An 18,397-nucleotide genomic window follows, 5' to 3' on the forward strand; every position below is an offset into this window, starting at 1 on the left:
ACATTTCCAGCCCATCCTCTGTTCGAATTTTAGCCAGTACGTCAATACCTTAAATCAATAAACAGCTTTCTAAGATCTACAGAGACACTTGCAAGCGAGAATCCAAAAGTGGCAGGCTATACCAGATGAGAAACACCCTCCTGGGCACACAGAAGATTGGGCGACTTTGAAGGTGCTGAACAGACTGCGCTCTGGCACCACGAGATGCAGAGCCAATCTTAAGAAATGGGGCTACAAAGTGGAGTCTACAACATGCGAGTGTGGAGAAGAGCAAAACACAGACCATTTACTACAATGCCTTGACACATACACAACAGAGGACCTTCTTACAGTGACACCAGAGGTGCTCCAAGTGGCCAGCTTCTGATCAAAGGACATTTAGTATAATGCTAAGTTTTAAACTTTGTTTGCATTTTTGGTTAGATTACAACTGTGCCCTCAATTCGCTTCTGACATGATAAATAAATAAAATTATGGGAATTGCAATCCAGCTGGATTTAGATCATTTTTGATGTTCAGGAGATACACAACAGTCCTATGCGAAATGCTATATTATTATCAAAATTAAAGCAGTTCAACATCACTTTAACTTTATATATATATGAATGAAAGATTGAATACGTATGTATTTTAGAGAAGGCTAGCAACCTAAAATTACAGCTCCCCTAATTCTATTGCACTGAGTCAAGGTGAGGTCAAAACTGCATTAATTCTACAGTGCAGATGCACTCGATAGCTCCTTAAATCTCTTCTTTAATATATGTACATGTATATGCATATGTATAAGTATGTATTTTGGAGAAGCTTTGCATCCAAACCAAGTAACAAGAAGTAATCACTGGGCCGGAGCTATCATGGCCTAAGCGGCTTTGGAGAGGTTTAAGAAGCTTGGAGAGAGCTTTAAGACAATTAAAAAGGGAGGAATTAAAAGGGAGGCGCCAATAAGACAACTCTCTCAGCAAGGAGCAAAGCCCTGCCAAAGGGACCCCCAAATAAAAAATAAGGCTAAAAAGGGGGAAATATGCCCCCCCCCAAAGCCCTTTCTGTTGTAGCATCTCCAAAGGCCAAAGCAGGACGAACAGAAGTCAAGAGATGACACTACAACTCCCATCATATTCTAGACTAGGCATGGGCAAACTTCGGTCCTCCAGGTGTTTTGGACTTCAACTCTCAGAATTCCTGAATTCCTCAATGGCACTCCCTCCACTGTTTACAGTGAGTGCCGTGAACATGTCCAAGAGCCCTGCCAAGGTCCTCCACGAACACCACACTGCCTGCCACGCAAGTGAAGGCTTTCATACAGGGAGAATTTCATCCTAGATTGTATGTGTTTCCTCCACCACAGGCATTCCAGTGTTCTGACTCTCTCCATTGGTGTGGAATTTGCATGACCCTTGCCCACTGCCTCTCCCTTAACCTTTTCCTATTATGTTCTATGGCACACAGAAAACAGAGGAATTGATCAGCAACTGAACATACTAGAGAGGTAAGAGGAGAATTCACCGTGATTTATAGAAGTGGTAGGCAATGGGATGTATAGTTCACCTGCAGTCAATGAGCACTCTGAAATCCACCAAAGATGGAATTGGACCAAACTTGGCACACGGAACCCCCATGACCAGCAAAAAATAGTGGAGGCCTTTGAGGGAAATTCACCTTGATCTGGGGAAATGGTAGTTCACTTAATCCAGAGAGCACTGTTAAGCTAAACAACAATGGATCTGGACCAAACTTGGCACACATACCTGATATGTCAAATTTTGATTATTGAAGGGGAACTGACCTTAATTTCTGGGAGTTGTAGTTCACCCACAACCAGAGAAACTGTGACCTCCACCGATAGTGGACCTGGACCACACTTGGCACACAGAATACCCATGACTAACTCAACCTACCGGAGGGATTTGAGGAGACTGAGTCACCATAGTGGGAGTTGTAGTTTACCCCTATAGCCAGAGAGCACACTGAACCCCACTCATGATGCATCTAAAGCAAACTTGCCCAATATAACAAACTTTAAGTACTGATGGAGTTTTTCGGGGTTAACCTGGCATGATGTGAGTTGTAGTTCACTCACAACCTTATGCATTAAAAAATTGACTTTTTCAAATAACCCGGGCAACACCGGGTACCCAAGCTAGCATATAATAATAAAAACCCTAACGCATACAAAAAGGTGGCATTTTTATAGGCACAATGCCAACAATGCTCTTTTAATCCACCAAAACACTTTGAAAACGGACTTATTTAAAGGCTGGTGCCAAAGGTTTCTCAAAATTTTGTAAAAATAAATAAAAGTGAAATGGATATAAAAGAGATCAATGCAAGGCTTTGCAAAATGCAACGGGATAAAAGCTGGGAATCATTGCACTTCTAAGATCCTCCATCTTTGGCTGCAAAAACTGCCAGGAGCGAAGGAAAGATCAGCCAAAATGCATCCTGTCCCAAAGAGATAAATAGACGCACATTCATATTTATTTTCACTAAACTTTGTGCAGAGCAAATGCACCAAAAGCAAGGTTTTTCAATAAGCCAAAGTAAAGGTTGCATAGAAATGCATTTCCCATTGGATGAGTTCAATGCCATTAAACTGCATTATTTGAGTCTAACACCAGACACAGGCCAACTTAAGCAGCTGAGGGGGGAAAGGAAAGGGCCTGAGGCTGTTAGGACTTGTGGGAGTTGAAGTCTAAAACACCTGGAGGGTCCAAGTTTGCCTATGCCTGGTCTACACTGACTATAGAATGCAGTTTAAACCATATATATAAAGAGAGAGAGAGAGAGAAAGAGAGAGAGAGAGAGAGAGAGAGAGAGAGAGCCTTTGCAAACATAAATGGATTTTGTATTTAGACTTGGGTCCCATTCCCAAGATATTGGATTACCAACGTAAGCAAATGCAGATATTCCAAAATCCAGGTACCCGAGCTTTTCTGGAACAGGAGAGACACTACTTTTTATAAGCCATTTCATGTTTACCGCTTGGCCTCAGAGAGCAAAAGAGCTTGGCTTCTGAAAGAGAACATTGGGCCCCAGAGGCAACAATATCACAGAAATTGAGAGATCCCTGCACCAGGAAGGAAAAGACGGAAGAACAGGGCAAAGTGTGTAAGACATTCAAGGCAAACAATACGCAAATGGGAAATAAAGCCCCCAGTTTGGAGAAGTAGATAAAAAAAGATTGTGAGCCTCCTGGAGACAATGTAGAAACGTCTTCTTCCCAAATACACCCAGGGATGGTTCTTTCCTAGAAATCTCAATACAACTGTGCCAAGTTTCCAAGGATGGCAGGAAGGGGGGGGGGGATCAGTCCCAATAGGGAAGGGAAGGGAAGGGAAGGGAAGGGAGGAAGGAGAATCAGCCTCAACTGGCACTGTGACTCTTATGTGAGGAACACAAAACACTGATTTTGTCATCTCCCCAAATGGGGCTACAACTATTACTTGAGGGAGGGAGGGGAATCAGCCTCAACTGGCTCTGTTATGCTTATGCGAGGAACACAAAAACACTGATCTTGTCATCTCTCCAAATGGGGCTGCGACTATTATGAGAATGAGGGAGGATGGAAGGAAGGGGAATCAGCCTCAACTGGCTCTGCGACTCTTATGCGAGGAACACAGAACACCACTCTTGTCATCCTCCCAAAATTATTATACCAATAATAATAGTAACAATAATAGAAGTTGATGCCATGGATAGAAGCCAATCAGGAAGACATTTGAAGAGTGGTTAGGAAAGAGAAATATACCAATAATAATAATAATAATAAGAAGAAGAAGAAGAAGAAGAAGAAGAAGAAGAATTTGATGCCAGGGATAGGCTCCAAAGAAGAAGAAGAAGAATTTGATGCCAGGGATAGGCTCCAACCAGGGAAATTTCAAGAGCCAAATGGAAAGAGAAAGATGCCAATAAAAACTACAACAGCAATGGAATTTGATGCCATGGATAGAAGCCAATCAGGGAGATATCTCAAAAACTGTTCAGAAAGAGAAAGATAATAATAATGATAATAATGCAATACAGTACTAGCAATATATTAATAATTGTAATGTACATGCTCACTTTGAATTCTGTAAGCCACCTTGATGGGAGAAAGGAGCAGAGGGCAAAAAAGGTGAACGAAGCCAGGCCTAAAGCTTCAGAGACACAAACAGACACAAAGAAGCAAAAGAGGAGGGCAAGGTGCCCACTTCCTGCCAGCGCTTTGGCGTCTCGGTCGCAGCCTCTTGCCAGCCGTCTGACACTTTGCAGACAGAAAGAAAGATTTTGAAGATGCCAAGGGAGAATGGGCAAGTGGCATGAGAGCACAGAGAGCTCCCAAAATCCAGGCTTTCAGGTAAAAACTCTAAGCCATTTGATAGCAATAATGAAGACGACCTCCTTTTCCCAGGCAAGGCCTGAAAGACCTCTTGGTTTCAGCATAGATGGGTTCCAAATCAAAGCTGCACCAAACCATACAGGATAGAATCAAGATCCTGGCTGGCCAAAGTAGCTTCAAACTGATGTCAAGCTGCATCCATCCAAACCAGTTTGAAAACGTCCCTTATCCAGAATAGAAAAAAGGATCTTGGTCAGCCAAATCCTGGCCTCTAACTGGTTGCATCCCTGCATCCAAACAAACACAGACAAACCAGTGCCAAATTGGCATGGATGACCCCCTTGCAAGGCATCAAACTGGTTCCAAACCAACGCTGCACCCAATTGATCCTGGAATCAGAGACAAGGACCTGGGCTGCATCTACAGTGCAGAATTAATGCAGTTTGGCACCACTTTAACTGCCTTGGCTCAATGCCGAAAGATGTAGCTCAATGAGGCATCAGTACTCTTTGGCAGAGAAGGCCTTACAAAACAACAACTCCCAGGACTTCATAGCATTGAGCCATTGCAGTTCAAGTAATGTCAAACTGCCAGTAACAAAATAATAATAATAATAATAAGTAGTAGTAGTAGTAGTAGTATTCATTATTATTTCCACAGTGTAGGTGCAGCCATGGTTGGCCAAAGTAGCCTCAGGTTGCTTGCAACCCAGCATGCAACACAAGCAACAGAGCGAGAGACTAATCCAGAATAGAAACTGATCCAGAATAGCAGCTTTGAGTCTTCATTTTGCAGAGAAAAAGCAGAGTATAAATAAACAAAGAAGAGGAGGAATCATAGAATCATAGAGTTGGAAGAGACCTCGTGGGCCATCCAGTCCAACCCCTTGCCAAGAAGAAGGAAAATTGCATTCAAGCACTCCTGGCAGATGGCCATTCAGCCTATCCACTTTGGAGGAGGAAGAGAGAGAAACAACAGGGTCCTTGTTGGCCAAACTGGCCTCAGACTGGTTGCATTTCAGATTCCAAACCACTACTAAAGTGTCACTGATTGGCCAAAGTAGCCTCAGACTGGTTTCACTCCTGAATCCCATCACAGCCAAACCAGTGCCAAACTGGCACAGATGTTCAATTGCAAAGCAGTTCTAGGATTGATCCCTGCATAGAAAGATAAGACCCTCTGAAAGGGTGGTTTGGGGCGGGGTTCGGGGTTCCCTGCATCTTGTCCAGGTGGACACAGTCCCTCCGCATCCCAAGAGGTGGGCTATGCGGATTGGCAAGTAGTGGCCAAATGCCTTCCACGGTGCCATTCAAGCAGACATGCCTGCCCGCATCCGGCCATATTGGAGCCCCATTAATAGCAGGAAACCCCCTCCCTCCCTACTCCTTTCCTCCCTTCCCACCTTTAGCAGAAGGGAAAACCCCCAGAGGAGGAAGAAATTCTTCCTGTCAGGAATCTGTGCAGTTTATGACATCCACCCATCGGACTCCTTACTAATAGCGAGACTGGAAGGGATCAGGAAGCCTGGGAAAGGGAGGGGGCAGCCTAAAAAAGCTCCTCTTAATGGGGTCTTAGGGAGGGGCCCAGGGATGAAGGAGAGAGAGAGAGAGAGAGACCTCCCTGCTTGTTTGCAGTGTGTGTGTGTGTGTGTATATATATGCATGCATGTGTGTATATATGTGTATGTATGCATATTATATATATATATATATATATATATGCATATGTGTGTATGAGTGTATATATATGTATGTATGGGTGTGTGTTTTTGCATGCTGTGTGTATGTGTGTATATATACACACATGTTTGTATGTATGTGTGTATATATATTTGTATATGTATGTCTGTTAAATATATGCATGTGTATATATATTTATATATTTATTTGTGTATATATATATATTTGCATATATGTGTAATGCTATATGTCTGTGTGTATATATTTACATGTGTATCTTGTGTATGCATGTGTACACACACACAAACACACATATATGCATGTGTGCATATATATATATGCATGTGTGTATGCTATATGTAATATGTATGTGTGTGTCTATATTTGCATATGTGTACGTTATGTGTACATGTGTATATATTTGCATATGTGTATGTTATGTGTGTATATATATGCATATGTGTGTATGCTCTATATGACATGTATGCATGTGTGTATATATTTGCATATGTGTGTACTTCATGTGTATGTGTATATAATATATTTGCATATCTGTACGTTATGTGTATGTGTATGTGTATATATTTGAATATGTGTGTGTGTGTGTGCCTGCACTTGGCACCCCCAAAAAGAGGCATTTCCCCTGATGTTTCCCCTTTTCTTTCCACCTCCATTCCCCCTTTGAGTTCCCCTTCCCTCCCTCCCTCCCTTGATGGAGACCGAAAAGCGCCGGGCATCTCCTGCCCAAAGGATGCGCCCCGAGCGTCTCTTCCGTTGCTCCCTTCCCCATTAAAAAACCCAGAAACCCCCCACCCCAACTCCCCCTAAAATAGGGGGGGGGGTCACTCACTGGCTTTGCCCGGCTTGGGCCTCTGCAGCAGCTTCTGGACGGCGCCCACGTCCTCCGCCTTGACCGCCTGCATCAGCTCCTGGTCTTTGCCCATGGCGCGCGGAGAGGAAGGGAGGAAGGAAGGGAGGAAAGGAGCAAAGGAGGAGGAAGAAGGGAGGGAGGGAGGGAGGGAGGGAGGAAGAGGGGGCTCCTGTGGGGGGGGGGGACGCAGCAGGGGGTCCCGCCTTCCTCCTCCCCGAGGATCGGGGCCCGGGTCTTCCGGGGAGGAGGAGGAAGGAGAGAAGAAGGAGAGAAGAAGGAGAGAGGCGAGGAAGAGGGAGGCGCTGGCTGCAGCGGTGCGCAATGGAGAGAGGCAGGCAGGAGGCAGGAGGCAGGAGGCAGGCGCGCGTCCAGGGCGCACGGGGATGGCGAGGGGGGCTCGGGCGGCGAGAGGGGGGCTCCCAGGCCTCGCAAGCCTCGGCAGCTTCAGCAGGAGCAGCAGCCCCTCCTCCGCCTCCGCCTCGCCTTCGTCCTCCTCCGGCTCTGCGGCGGCCAAAGGAGCAGCCACCGCCGCCGCGCCATGGCCCCGAAGCGCGACGAAAGAGCGGCGGGGATGCGCCCCGCACACAACGCCTCCTCTTCGCCGCCTCTGCCCTCGCCTCTCCGAGCGCGGAGCCGCCGGGGGAGGGTCCGGCCAGGGAGGGGGAACCCCCCGCTTCCGTTTGCGGGGCCAAGCAGGCGGAGGGCCCCCCGGGACACGCCGCGAGGGCCGCCTCTGCAAGCTCCCCCTGGCCCTCTCCAAACGCAGCCGCCGAGGCGCCTTCGCCGCGCCTTCGCCTCCACTCCCCACGCAGCCAGCCGGGGTGGGTTGGGTTTCCTCTCAGAGCCGCAAGCCAGAGGGTCTCTGAGCGCGTGCAGAGGGCCTCCTCCGGGTTCGCCACGAAAGCTCTTCTTGCTCTTGGGATTGGGTTTTCTTTCTCTCTGGTCTGGGTTTTGGAGCTGTCTGGCACCGGTTTTGAATTGCTTTCCGGCAAAAGGGTTTGTAGCTGCGCCTTCCTGCTTCCTTCCTTCCTTCCTTTCTTTCCTCTCTCTTTTTTCTTTCTTCCCAACTGCACACAAGAGGGTCTCTGTGCGCGTGCAGAGGGCCTTCGGTTTCACCAGCAAGGCTCTTGCTCACCTCCTGGGTGTTTGTTTTTTCCTTTCTGGTTTGGGTTTTGGAGCTGTTCAGGCACCACCTTTGAACTGCTTTCCAACAAAAGGGTTTTTCAGCTATACATTATTTCTTTCTTTTCTTTCTCCCTTTTTCTGTCTTCCCAACTGCACACAAGAGGGTCTCAGAGTGTGTGCAGAGGGCCTTCAGGTTTACCAGGAAATTTCTTGCTCACCACCTGGATGTTTGTTTTTTCCTCTCTGGTTTGGGTTTTGGAGCTGTTCCGGCATTCCAACAAAAGAGTTTTTAGTTGTAGATTCTTGGTTTCTTTCTTTTCTCTCTTTTTCTTTCTTCCCACTTACACACAAGAGGGTCTCTGAGCACGTGCAGAGGGCCTGGGTTTCACCACAAAGACTCTTCTTGCTCTTGGGTGTCTGTTTTTTAATCCCTTGTTTGAGTTTTGATTTTGGAGCTTTGAAGGGCTTTCCCACAAAAGGGTTTTCAGTTATACATTCTTGGTTTGTTTCTTTCTTTTCTCTTTCTTTCTCCCACCTACACACAAAAGGGTCTCTGAGCACGTGCAGAGGGTCCCACTCCAGCCCTATCTCTCGGAGCCACTTTCCTCCATGGTTTTGGAGCTGTTCTGCAACAAGGCACACAGGTTTTTCATAGAATCATAGACTCAAAGAGTTGGAAGAGACCTCATGGGCCATCCAGTCCAACCCCCTGCCAAGAAGCAGGAATATTGCATTCAAATCACCCCTGACAAATGGCCATCCAGCCTCTGCTTAAAAGCTTCCAAAGAAGGAGCCTCCACCACACTCCGGGGCAGAGAGTTCCACTGCTGAACGGCTCTCACAGTCAGGAAGTTCTTCCTAATGTTCAGATGGAATCTCCTCTCTTGTAGTTTGAAGCCATTGTTCCGCGTCCTAGTCTCCAAGGAAGCAGAAAACAAGCTTGCTCCCTCCTCCCTGTGGCTTCCTCTCACATATTTATACATGGCTATCATATCTCCTCTCAGCCTTCTCTTCTTCAGGCTAAACATGCCCAGTTCCCTAAGCCGCTCCTCATAGGGCTTGTTCTCCAGACCCTTGATCATTTTAGTCGCCCTCCTCTGGACACATTCCAGCTTGTCAATATCTCTCTTGAATTGTGGTGCCCAGAATTGGACACAATATTCCAGATGTGGTCTAACCAAAGCAGAATAGAGGGGTAGCATTACTTCCCTAGATCTAGACACTATGCTCCTATTGATGCAGGCCAAAATCCCATTGGCTTTTTTTGCCGCCATATCACATTGCTGGCTCATGTTTAACTTGTTGTCCACAAGGACTCCAAGATCTTTTTCACACGTACTGCTCTCGAGCCAGGCGTCCCCCATTCTGTATCTTTGCATTTCATTTTTTCTGCCAAAGTGGAGTATCTTGCATTTGTCACTGTTGAACTTCATTTTGTTAGTTTTGGCCCATCTCTCTAATCTGTCCAGATCGCTTTGAATTCTGCTCCTGTCCTCTGGACTATTGGCTATCCCTCCCAATTTGGTGTCGTCTGCAAACTTGATGATCATGCCTTCTAGCCCTTCATCTAAGTCATTAATAAAGATGTTGAACAGGACCGGGCCCAGGACGGAACCCTGCGGCACTCCGCTCGTCACTTCTTTCCAAGATGAAGAGGAAGCATTAGTGAGCACTCTCTGTGTTCGCCCATTTCACCAATTACAGATGCACCTCACCGTAGTTTTGCCTAGCCCACATTGGACTAGTTTCCTTGCCAGAAGGTCATGGGGGACCTTGTCGAAGGCCTTACTGAAGTCCAGGTACGCTACATCCACGGCATTCCCCGCATCTACCCAGCTTGTAGCTCTATCGAAGAAAGAGATCAGATTCGTCTGGCATGACTTGTTTTTGATAAATCCATGTTGACTATTAGCGATGACTGCATTTGTTTCTAAGTGTTTGCAGACCACTTCCTTAACAATCTTTTCCAGAATCTTGCCCGGTATCGACGTGAGGCTGACCGGACGGTAGTTGTTTGGGTCATCCTTTTTTCCCTTCTTGAAGATTGGGACCACATTGGCCCTCCTCCAATCTGCTGGAACTTCTCCCGTTCTCCAAGAACTCTCAAAGATGGTTGCCAATGGTTCTGAAATGACTTCCGCTAGTTCCTTCAATACTCTGGGGTGTAGTTGATCTGGCCCTGGGGACTTGAACTCATTAAGAGCAGCCAGGTATTCCTGGACGACTTCTTTCCCAATTTGGGGTTGGATGTCCTCCAATCCCTCATCCACTCCATCTTGGGCTTTTATCAGTGGGCTGTTGGGTCTTTTTCTTTCTCTCAGCTTTCCTTCCCCCAAACCTGCACCTAAGAGAGTCTCTGAGCACATGCAGAGGGCCTGCAGGTTCATCACGAAGGTTTTCTCGCTCTTGAGTGCTTGTTTTTTGTCTCTTGTTTGGCACCAGCTTTGAAGGGCTTTCCAACAAAAAGGTTTTTATCTGCACATGGTTGCTTTCTTTCTTCTCTCTCTCTTTCTCTCCAACTGCACACAAGATGGTCTCTGAGCATGTGAAGAGGGCCTGCAGTTCACTTCCTGCTCTTGCTCACCTCCTGGGTGTTTTTCTCTCTGCTTTGAGTTTTGGAGATGCTCTGACATTGGATTTGAAGGGTTTTTAGATGTGGATTGTTGGTTTCTTTCTTTTCTCTGTTTCTTCCAGCTTGCACACAAGAAGGTCTCTGAGTGCGTGCAGATGGCCCACTTCAGCCGTCTCTTTGACAATCCATGGTTTTGATTTGGGAACTGTTCTGTGGGAAATTCTCCCCAAAAGGACCCTCTTCATTGTGGGCTATTGGGGCTTTCTTTTCTTTCTCCCAGCTTTCCTTCTCCCAAAACTGTACACAAGACGGTCTCAGAGCATGTGCAGAAGGCCTGCTGCCCCACTCCACCCTGTCTCTTGGAACCACCTTCAGAGATATGATTTCCTCCCTGGTATTGGAGCTGTTCTGCGACAGGGAACCAAAGTTTTTATCTGTAGGTTGTTGGGCCTATTTCCTTTTCTTTCTCTTGGCTTCCTTCTCCCAAACCTGCACACAAGGGGGTCTCTGAGTGCATGTCGATGGCCTGTGGTCCCATTCCAGCTCTGTCTCTTGTAATGTATGGCTTGGGAGCGCGTTCTCTGGAAAGTTCTCCCCAAAAGCATCGGCTTTTCCTTATGGATTGTTGGGTCTTTTTCTTCTCTTTTCTCTCTGATTTCCTTCTTCCAAACCTGCACTCTTTTGCAAAAAATAAAAATGCTCCCAAAAGGGACTGTCTTTGGAATTCTTTCAACAGAGGTTATCCATTCTGGGTTGTTGGGTCTTTCCTTCTTTTTCCTTTTTCCCTTCCTTCCTTCCTTCCTTCCTTCCTTCCTTCCTCCTTTTCCTCCTTTCTCTTTCTTTCTTTCTTTCTTTCTTTTCAAACCTGCACTTAAGATGAACTCTGAGCATGTGCAGACAGCCTCCAGTTCTGGCCATGTCCACTTTCATAGTACTTCCTCCATCAGTTTGAAGGATGCTCTGCAAAAAATTATCCCAAAGGGCTTGAGTTCTGAGGCTGGGGTCCTTTCCAAATCCATGTGGGTTGGGGAAAGGGGTCAAAGGTCAAGGCAAAAGGCCTAATGCAAGTTCCTTAAAGGCACAGCCTTCTCCTTCTACAACAGTACATTTGTATATGGAAAGAAAGAGGGAGGCACAGTGTCTGGTGCCAACATTTATTAGAATGGGAGCCCGTCTGTCACCAGGAGAGCCTTTTAGTCTCATAAAAACACAACCGTGCTACCTACCACCCTTTGCTGGCATTGAACAAGACGGCTGAGCTGTGAGGATTGGGAAAAGTGCCTGAGAGTTTTGTGTGTGTTTTAGGTCCAGAACACAAAGCTGGAAGGAGATTATGCCCATTTCATTGACTTGGAAGACGGAGGCTACCTAATGGCTGAACTATCAAGGCTGCTCTTTCTTCTGAAATATGTTTCCAAGATGCAAAGGGATATCCAGTGAGGGAAGACTTCTCGCTTTCTCCTTGTCTTGATTTGGGGAAAGTGCTTGGCATTCAAATCCTCTACAACTTTGGCCCTCCAGATGTTTTAGACTCCAACTCCCACAATTCCTAACAGCCTCAGGCCCCTTCTTTTTTCTCTTTTTCCACTTAAGTGGCTGAGGGGGGAAAGGAAGGGGCCTGAGGCTGTTAGGAATTGTGGGAGTTGAAGTCCAAAACACCTGGAGGGCCCAAGTTTGTCCATGCCTGCTCTACAATATATAGACAGAGTGGAAATTGCCAAGGTAGAGGGAGGAAGGCTGAAATAACGATGATGGCCTGCACCTGAGAACTGGCTACAGCTGAGCTCCATCTAAAAATAAAAAGCTCTCTCTCACCCACATAAAGGCCCAGTATGCAGTTGCTGGCCCTTTTGCTTTTCGACCTAGTGGGCATGGCTTGCAAATCTGGGGACCACTTTCCAGGTCAAGGGACTAAAAGGATTAATCTGAAAGAAATGAACGGGACTTAGCGGACCTTTTAATGTGCACAACATACAGAAAGTAACTAAATAGACAAGGAGCAAATGGGGAGAGTCCCTTCACAAACTGAGTTAATGATGATGATGATGATGATAATGCTCCATTGCTTCCCCTTAGGTTGATACAATAAATAAATATATTATTATCCTTCTATTATTATTATTACTCCAGGCTTTTTCTCTACCAAAGGTGACTTGAAACAAATAACACTATGCCTAAATTAAAACCTAACGCCTATAAACATTGAAATTGATTTTCTAGATCTAAGTGCGGCTGACAGTGTAGCCTCTGAGCATAGGCAGAGAGATTCACAGCAAAGGATGCTAAAAGGAATCACATTATCATCCTCATCATCATCATTCTGCAAGTCGCTTCTGGTTGGATGCTAGAAAATAATATCATACGAAAGCTGACTGGCACAACCTAGGGATCATAACCAGACACAGTGAAGAGACATCTGCTCTTGTGCTTTGCTACTATGCTGCTGAATACACATGCCCAGTGTGGAATACATCTCACCACATTAAAACAGCAGATATATGAAACATGCTGCACTATCACAGGATGTCTATGCCCAACACCACTGAAGAAATTATACTGTTTAGCTGGTACTGCAACACTTGGCATCCTTCGAGAAGTAGCAGCCTATAATGAAAGGACCAAGGCAGTGACATCTTTGGCCCATCCCCTGTTCGGATATCAGCCAGCAAGCCAATGCCTTAAAACAAAAAATAGTTTTCGAAGATCTAGAGAGATACTCATCAGAACACCTCAGCGGGAGTCCAAAAGTGGCAGGCTAAAACCCGAAACCTCAAGCTATGGCTAATACTGAATGAGAGACTCTCCCTTGGGCACACAGAAGACTGGGAGACTTGGAAGGCATTTAACAGACTGCGCTCTGGCAGCACGAGATGCAGAGCCAACCTTAAGAAATGGGGCCACAAAGTGGAGTCCACGACATGCGAGCGTGGAGAAGAGTAAACCGCAGACTACCTATTACAAAGCAGCCTGAGCCCTGCCACATGCACAATGGAGGACCTTCTTATAGCAATACCAGAGGTACTCCAAGTGGCCAGCTACTGGTCAAAGGACATTTAGTATAATGCCAAGTTTTTAAACTTTGTGTTTTTACATACATTACAACTGTACCCTTGGTTCACTTCTGACACAATAAAGAAATACATCACTATCATTATTGTATTACTATCACCATATTATTGTTGTTATTGTTCTTAGTATCCTGCTTCTTCTCTCCTCTGAGCATAGGCCAAGAGATTCACAGCAAAGGAGGCTAAAAGGCATTATATCATCATCATCATCATCATCATTATCGTATTACTATCACATATTATTGTTGTTATTGTTCTTATTATCCCGCTTTGTCTCTCCTTTGAGCATGGGCAGAGAGATGCACAGCAATGGGGGCTAAAGGGCATCATCATCATCATCATCACCACCATATTATTGTTATGATCTTCCCGCTTCTTCTCTCCCAAAGGAGACCTAAAGCGGCTAACACTAAAAAAAAAAAACATGTTAAACTACATAAAACAGCACTGTCTGGCTGGATGTATCCTTGGTGCTGCACCAAGGTGCCTCTGAGCATGTGCAGAGAGCATTTTGGATGTGCCTGATCTGGATGAAGAAGAGGATCTCAGAAGCTAACAGCCAACTTGGTGGCAAATAATAACTATTAATTAATAACTATTAATGATACGGATGATCCCAATGGTTACAGCGTATTTTAGGTCCTTTTCCTGTTACCATGCCGTGCTTTTGGAGTCATGTTGCATCTGTGTGTTTGTCTCCCTTTTTGTGCATCGTAACACACTATAACACATTTCCAAAAGAGCATCAAGGATACATAGAACTTCAAAAAGAGCTGTTTACATTGATACTGGTTGGATTTGTGGCTCCGAAAGATTGATCCGTATTAAGGGCTCCCATTTAGCCTCTTTGTCATTACCTTTCTGGATGCGGCACTATTATCGTTTCTCATCTCGAAAAGGTCGCACTTAGATGATAAGACGCTTATGGCGAGATTATCACCGCCATTGTATATTGCTAACGCAAGGCCAAAAAGAACCTTTTTGCTTCTTGGTTGTTTGTTTCCTCGAGCTGGAAGGGTTTCATCCCTGGCCGTGAAAGGGTGCTGCCTCCATAAATATAAATACACACATAAATATTTATTGTTATGTATTTATAGACTGCTTTTTGGCCCAAGGAGATGCACTGTTTAATACAGCCATGCCATCGTGCGAGGAACTCGGCAATAAAACCAATGCAAAATTATTAAAAAACCATCAGCAGAAATAAGGAATGTCCAGTAAAATCAGGCAGCAAAGTCTATGTGAAATGAGACAATTCGACCACTTTCTGCGAGGATTTATGAAGCGGATGCAGAAAAGGCCCTCCTTTTGTTGGAGATAAAACACGTTTTAATTTCACGGCGTGAAAATAGTAAGATGCACTTTCCCCATAATAAAAGTGAAAATATGAATGCGTGTAAGTGGCTGGGTTGCCCACTTACACAGACAAGCTTCAGCCTCCACAAACAGCTATAGCTCCCATTACTCAGGAGACATCAATGGCTTTCAAATGGGGACAATTCCATCTGAGAATTTATGTGTTTCATCCACCACAGGCATCCCAGTGTTTCTTACTCTCTCCACTGGTGTGGAATTTGCATGACCCCACCCACTGCTTCTCCCTTAACCCTTTCCTATTCTTTTCTATGGCACACAGAAAATAGAGGAATTGATCAGCAACTAGAGCAGGGGTCCTTAAACTAAGGCCCCGGGGGCCGGATGCGGCCCTCCAAGGTCATTTACCCGGCCCTTGCTCAGGCTCAACCTAAGTCTGAAACGACTTGAAAGCACACAACAATAATCCTACCTCATCAGCCAAAAGCAGGCCCACACTTCCCATTGAAATACCAATAAGCTTATATTTATTAATTATTGTGTTGTTTAAAAATGTTTTTTGTATTACAAATAAGATATGTGTCATGTGCATAGGAATTCATTAATGTTTTTTCAAATTATAATCTGGCCCTCCAACAGTTTGAGGGACTGTGACCTGGCCATCTGTTTAAAAAGTTTGTGGACCCATGAACTAGACATACTAGAGAGGTTTGCTGAGAATTCACCATGATTTATAGGTGTTGTAGGCACTGGGATGTATAGTTCACCTGCAATCTAAGAGCACTCTGAGCTCCACCAATGATGGACATGGAACTGACTTTGCACACAGAACCAACAAAAAATACTGGAGGTCTTTGGGGAAAATTCATGTTGATTTGGGGGAGTTGTAGTTCACCTACATCCAGAGAACATTATGAATCCCAACACTGATGGACTTGGACCAAACTTGGCACACATACCTGATATGCCAAAATTTGATTGCTAGATGGGTTTGAGGGGAACTGATCTTCCTTTCTGCGAGTTGTAGTTCACCCACAACCAGAGAAACTGATCTCCACCAGTGATGGACCTGGACCAAACTTGGCACACAGAATCTGCATGGCTAACTCAACCTACAGGAAGGATTTGAGGGGACTGAGTCACCATAGTGGGAGTTGTAGTTTACCCTACAGCTAGAGAACACACTGAATCTCACTGATGATGCATTTAGAGCAAACTTGCCCAATATAACAAACTTTAAGTACTGATTGAGTTTTGGGGGGTTAACCTGGCATGATGTGTGTTGCAGTTCATCCACAACCTTATGCAATGTGAACAGTTTAAAAAAAAATGACTTTTTCAAATAAGGTCGGGCAATGCCGGGTACCCAAGCCAGTAACATAATATAAAGCATACCAGACTGGATAAACATTGCCATATAATCTTTGAAACTACATTATATGGTCAATGAAGACCAATATAATGCAGTTCAATACAGTACAGACCCATATAATAGTTTGAATTGCCCTGCATTGCATCATGCAAGTCTACACTGACCATATAATGCGATTTTGAACCTTATAGCTTTAAAATTGAAGAAACGAACTTGGAATGAGGATCGGAAACAAGCAAGAGATGAGAAATGACACATTAGTGGTCCATGAGCTAAGCAGGGGCTGGATGGCCATCTGTTGGGAGGGATTGGATGGTGCCTTCCTGCCTGGCAGAATTGGGTTGGACTAGAATAGAAGGTTGGCTGCTGTCTTCACCTTGTTGCCCTGTTTTTTACTCGTGTTCTATTTTGAAATGGTCATACGACTGATCAAATAAATAAATAAAATATTATATCAGGGTTGGACTAGATGGCCTTTGGGGATCCCTCCCAACTCTGGAATCCTGTTTTTATTAGATTTCTGAGCCACTCATTTGCCTTAATGCAGCAGGTTCAAGGGTCTGGTTTTTGAAGTGGTTTTGGAGGTTGTCCACTTTGTGCTCCAATTGAATTGCATTGTGTCCAGAGACTAGGAGAGAATAGGCCTATGATCCATTGACGCCCGATGGCCGCTGTCTGCCAGACCTTAATCCCAAGGGCTCTGGGTTTATTAGGGAACAAGTGGGAGCTTAAGGGGCTTCCGGAGGGGGGTGCCTGCTCAGCAATCCTGCACTGCGCTGTGCACTATTCCTGGTGAAAACACGAGACTCACAACAGTCCCTTCAATTCTTCTTACCAAAGTACATTGGGAAGTCTAGTTGTGGGCAAATTAAACTGTGGTATTTGTAATATAGCAATCCAGTGCAGCCTCCTTCCTTCTCTGGAAAGTTTTAAAGTAGAGGCTGAGTGGCCATCTGTCAGGAGGGTTTGATTGTGCCTTCCTTAATGGCAGAATAGGATTGTACTAGATGGACCTCTTCCAACTCTAATGGAATACAATGCAGCCTTGAAGTCCAATGGAGTCTCCTTTGGAAGTTTTTAAGCAGAGGCTGGATGGCCACCTGTTGGGAGGACCAGGAATCCTCAAGGCAAGGCCTAGTGGGCCATTCCTCACCATTGGACTTTTGCTGTCAGATAGATGTTATTGGAGGCCATTCCTTACCTCGATGGGGATATTGGGAATTGGAGTCCAAGAGGGTGAAAAGACACATTGCGGAAATGTTTTATAGCTTTGTAGGTGAAAACAAGAAAAGACTTATTGAGAAGGAGACACAAAGGGCCAAATCCTGGCACCAAATTCAGAACTTTAGGGCAAACTTTGGAAAAGCAAGCCAGTCCTGGTATGTTCAGCACCCCAGATAGCGCATTTCATGTTGGAACTAAAACCCGGAGCGGATGCACCACTGTCCAGTTGCTAACGTCAGCTTTTATAAATATAGCTTCTTGATCTTGGAGAATCCCTGGAGTGGATTCAATCTGCTGGAATGGAAGCCACCAGCTGTCATTAATTTATATTAATGGCTGACCTTTGGAGAGAGAGGCAGAGGATATACTTCCCTTGGCCCTGTCGCCCACAAGTGGCCGCTTTTGTTATTGCTGCTTTTGAATATTTATTGATTTGCATTATTTTTTGTCCTGCCTTTCTCCTGACTCAAGGACTCTCACAATAACTTTGAAAAACATCTTCTGGGGAGTTTCTATTTTTTTTCCACTCACACACATATATTGGCCACTAACCTGCTTCAGGGATTCTGGAGGTTGCAATCCATCCGAATGAGCTTTTTCAGCAGCAAGCCCTTCATTTCAGTAGGGTTTTTTATCCAGAGTTTTGTCTATCCACGCACGACAAAATATGCCCCCTCTACCCACTTTCTAGGTCCTCAATAGGGTTTTCCATTATCCCCATTTTCATGTTTCTGCACAAATTGGGGCCTTGCAATGTATTTCTGGAATAAACATCAGAGCTCAAAAAGATGAGTGCCAAAGAAACACCATCCGTGGAAATTTCCTGTCTCCATCCCATGGCCCAGACGGCAGACCCC

General features: G+C 45.2%; 1 protein-coding gene across 1 annotated transcript in view; it reads right to left on the reverse strand.

The window, feature by feature from the left end:
- CASKIN1 (CASK interacting protein 1) overlaps positions 1-7,994 on the reverse strand; it is a 97,793-nt gene extending 89,799 nt beyond the window's left edge. Inside the window, exon 1 of the mRNA XM_060786494.2 lies at positions 6,845-7,994. Within this exon, the coding sequence (XP_060642477.2) occupies positions 6,845-6,938 (94 nt within the window). The 5' untranslated portion in view covers positions 6,939-7,994. The remainder of the gene's footprint in view (positions 1-6,844) is intronic.
- Between the last annotated feature and the right edge of the window lie 10,403 nt (positions 7,995-18,397).

Source organism: Anolis sagrei, chromosome X (assembly GCF_037176765.1).
Source record: "Anolis sagrei isolate rAnoSag1 chromosome X, rAnoSag1.mat, whole genome shotgun sequence".
Classification (NCBI taxonomy): domain Eukaryota; kingdom Metazoa; phylum Chordata; class Lepidosauria; order Squamata; family Dactyloidae; genus Anolis; species Anolis sagrei.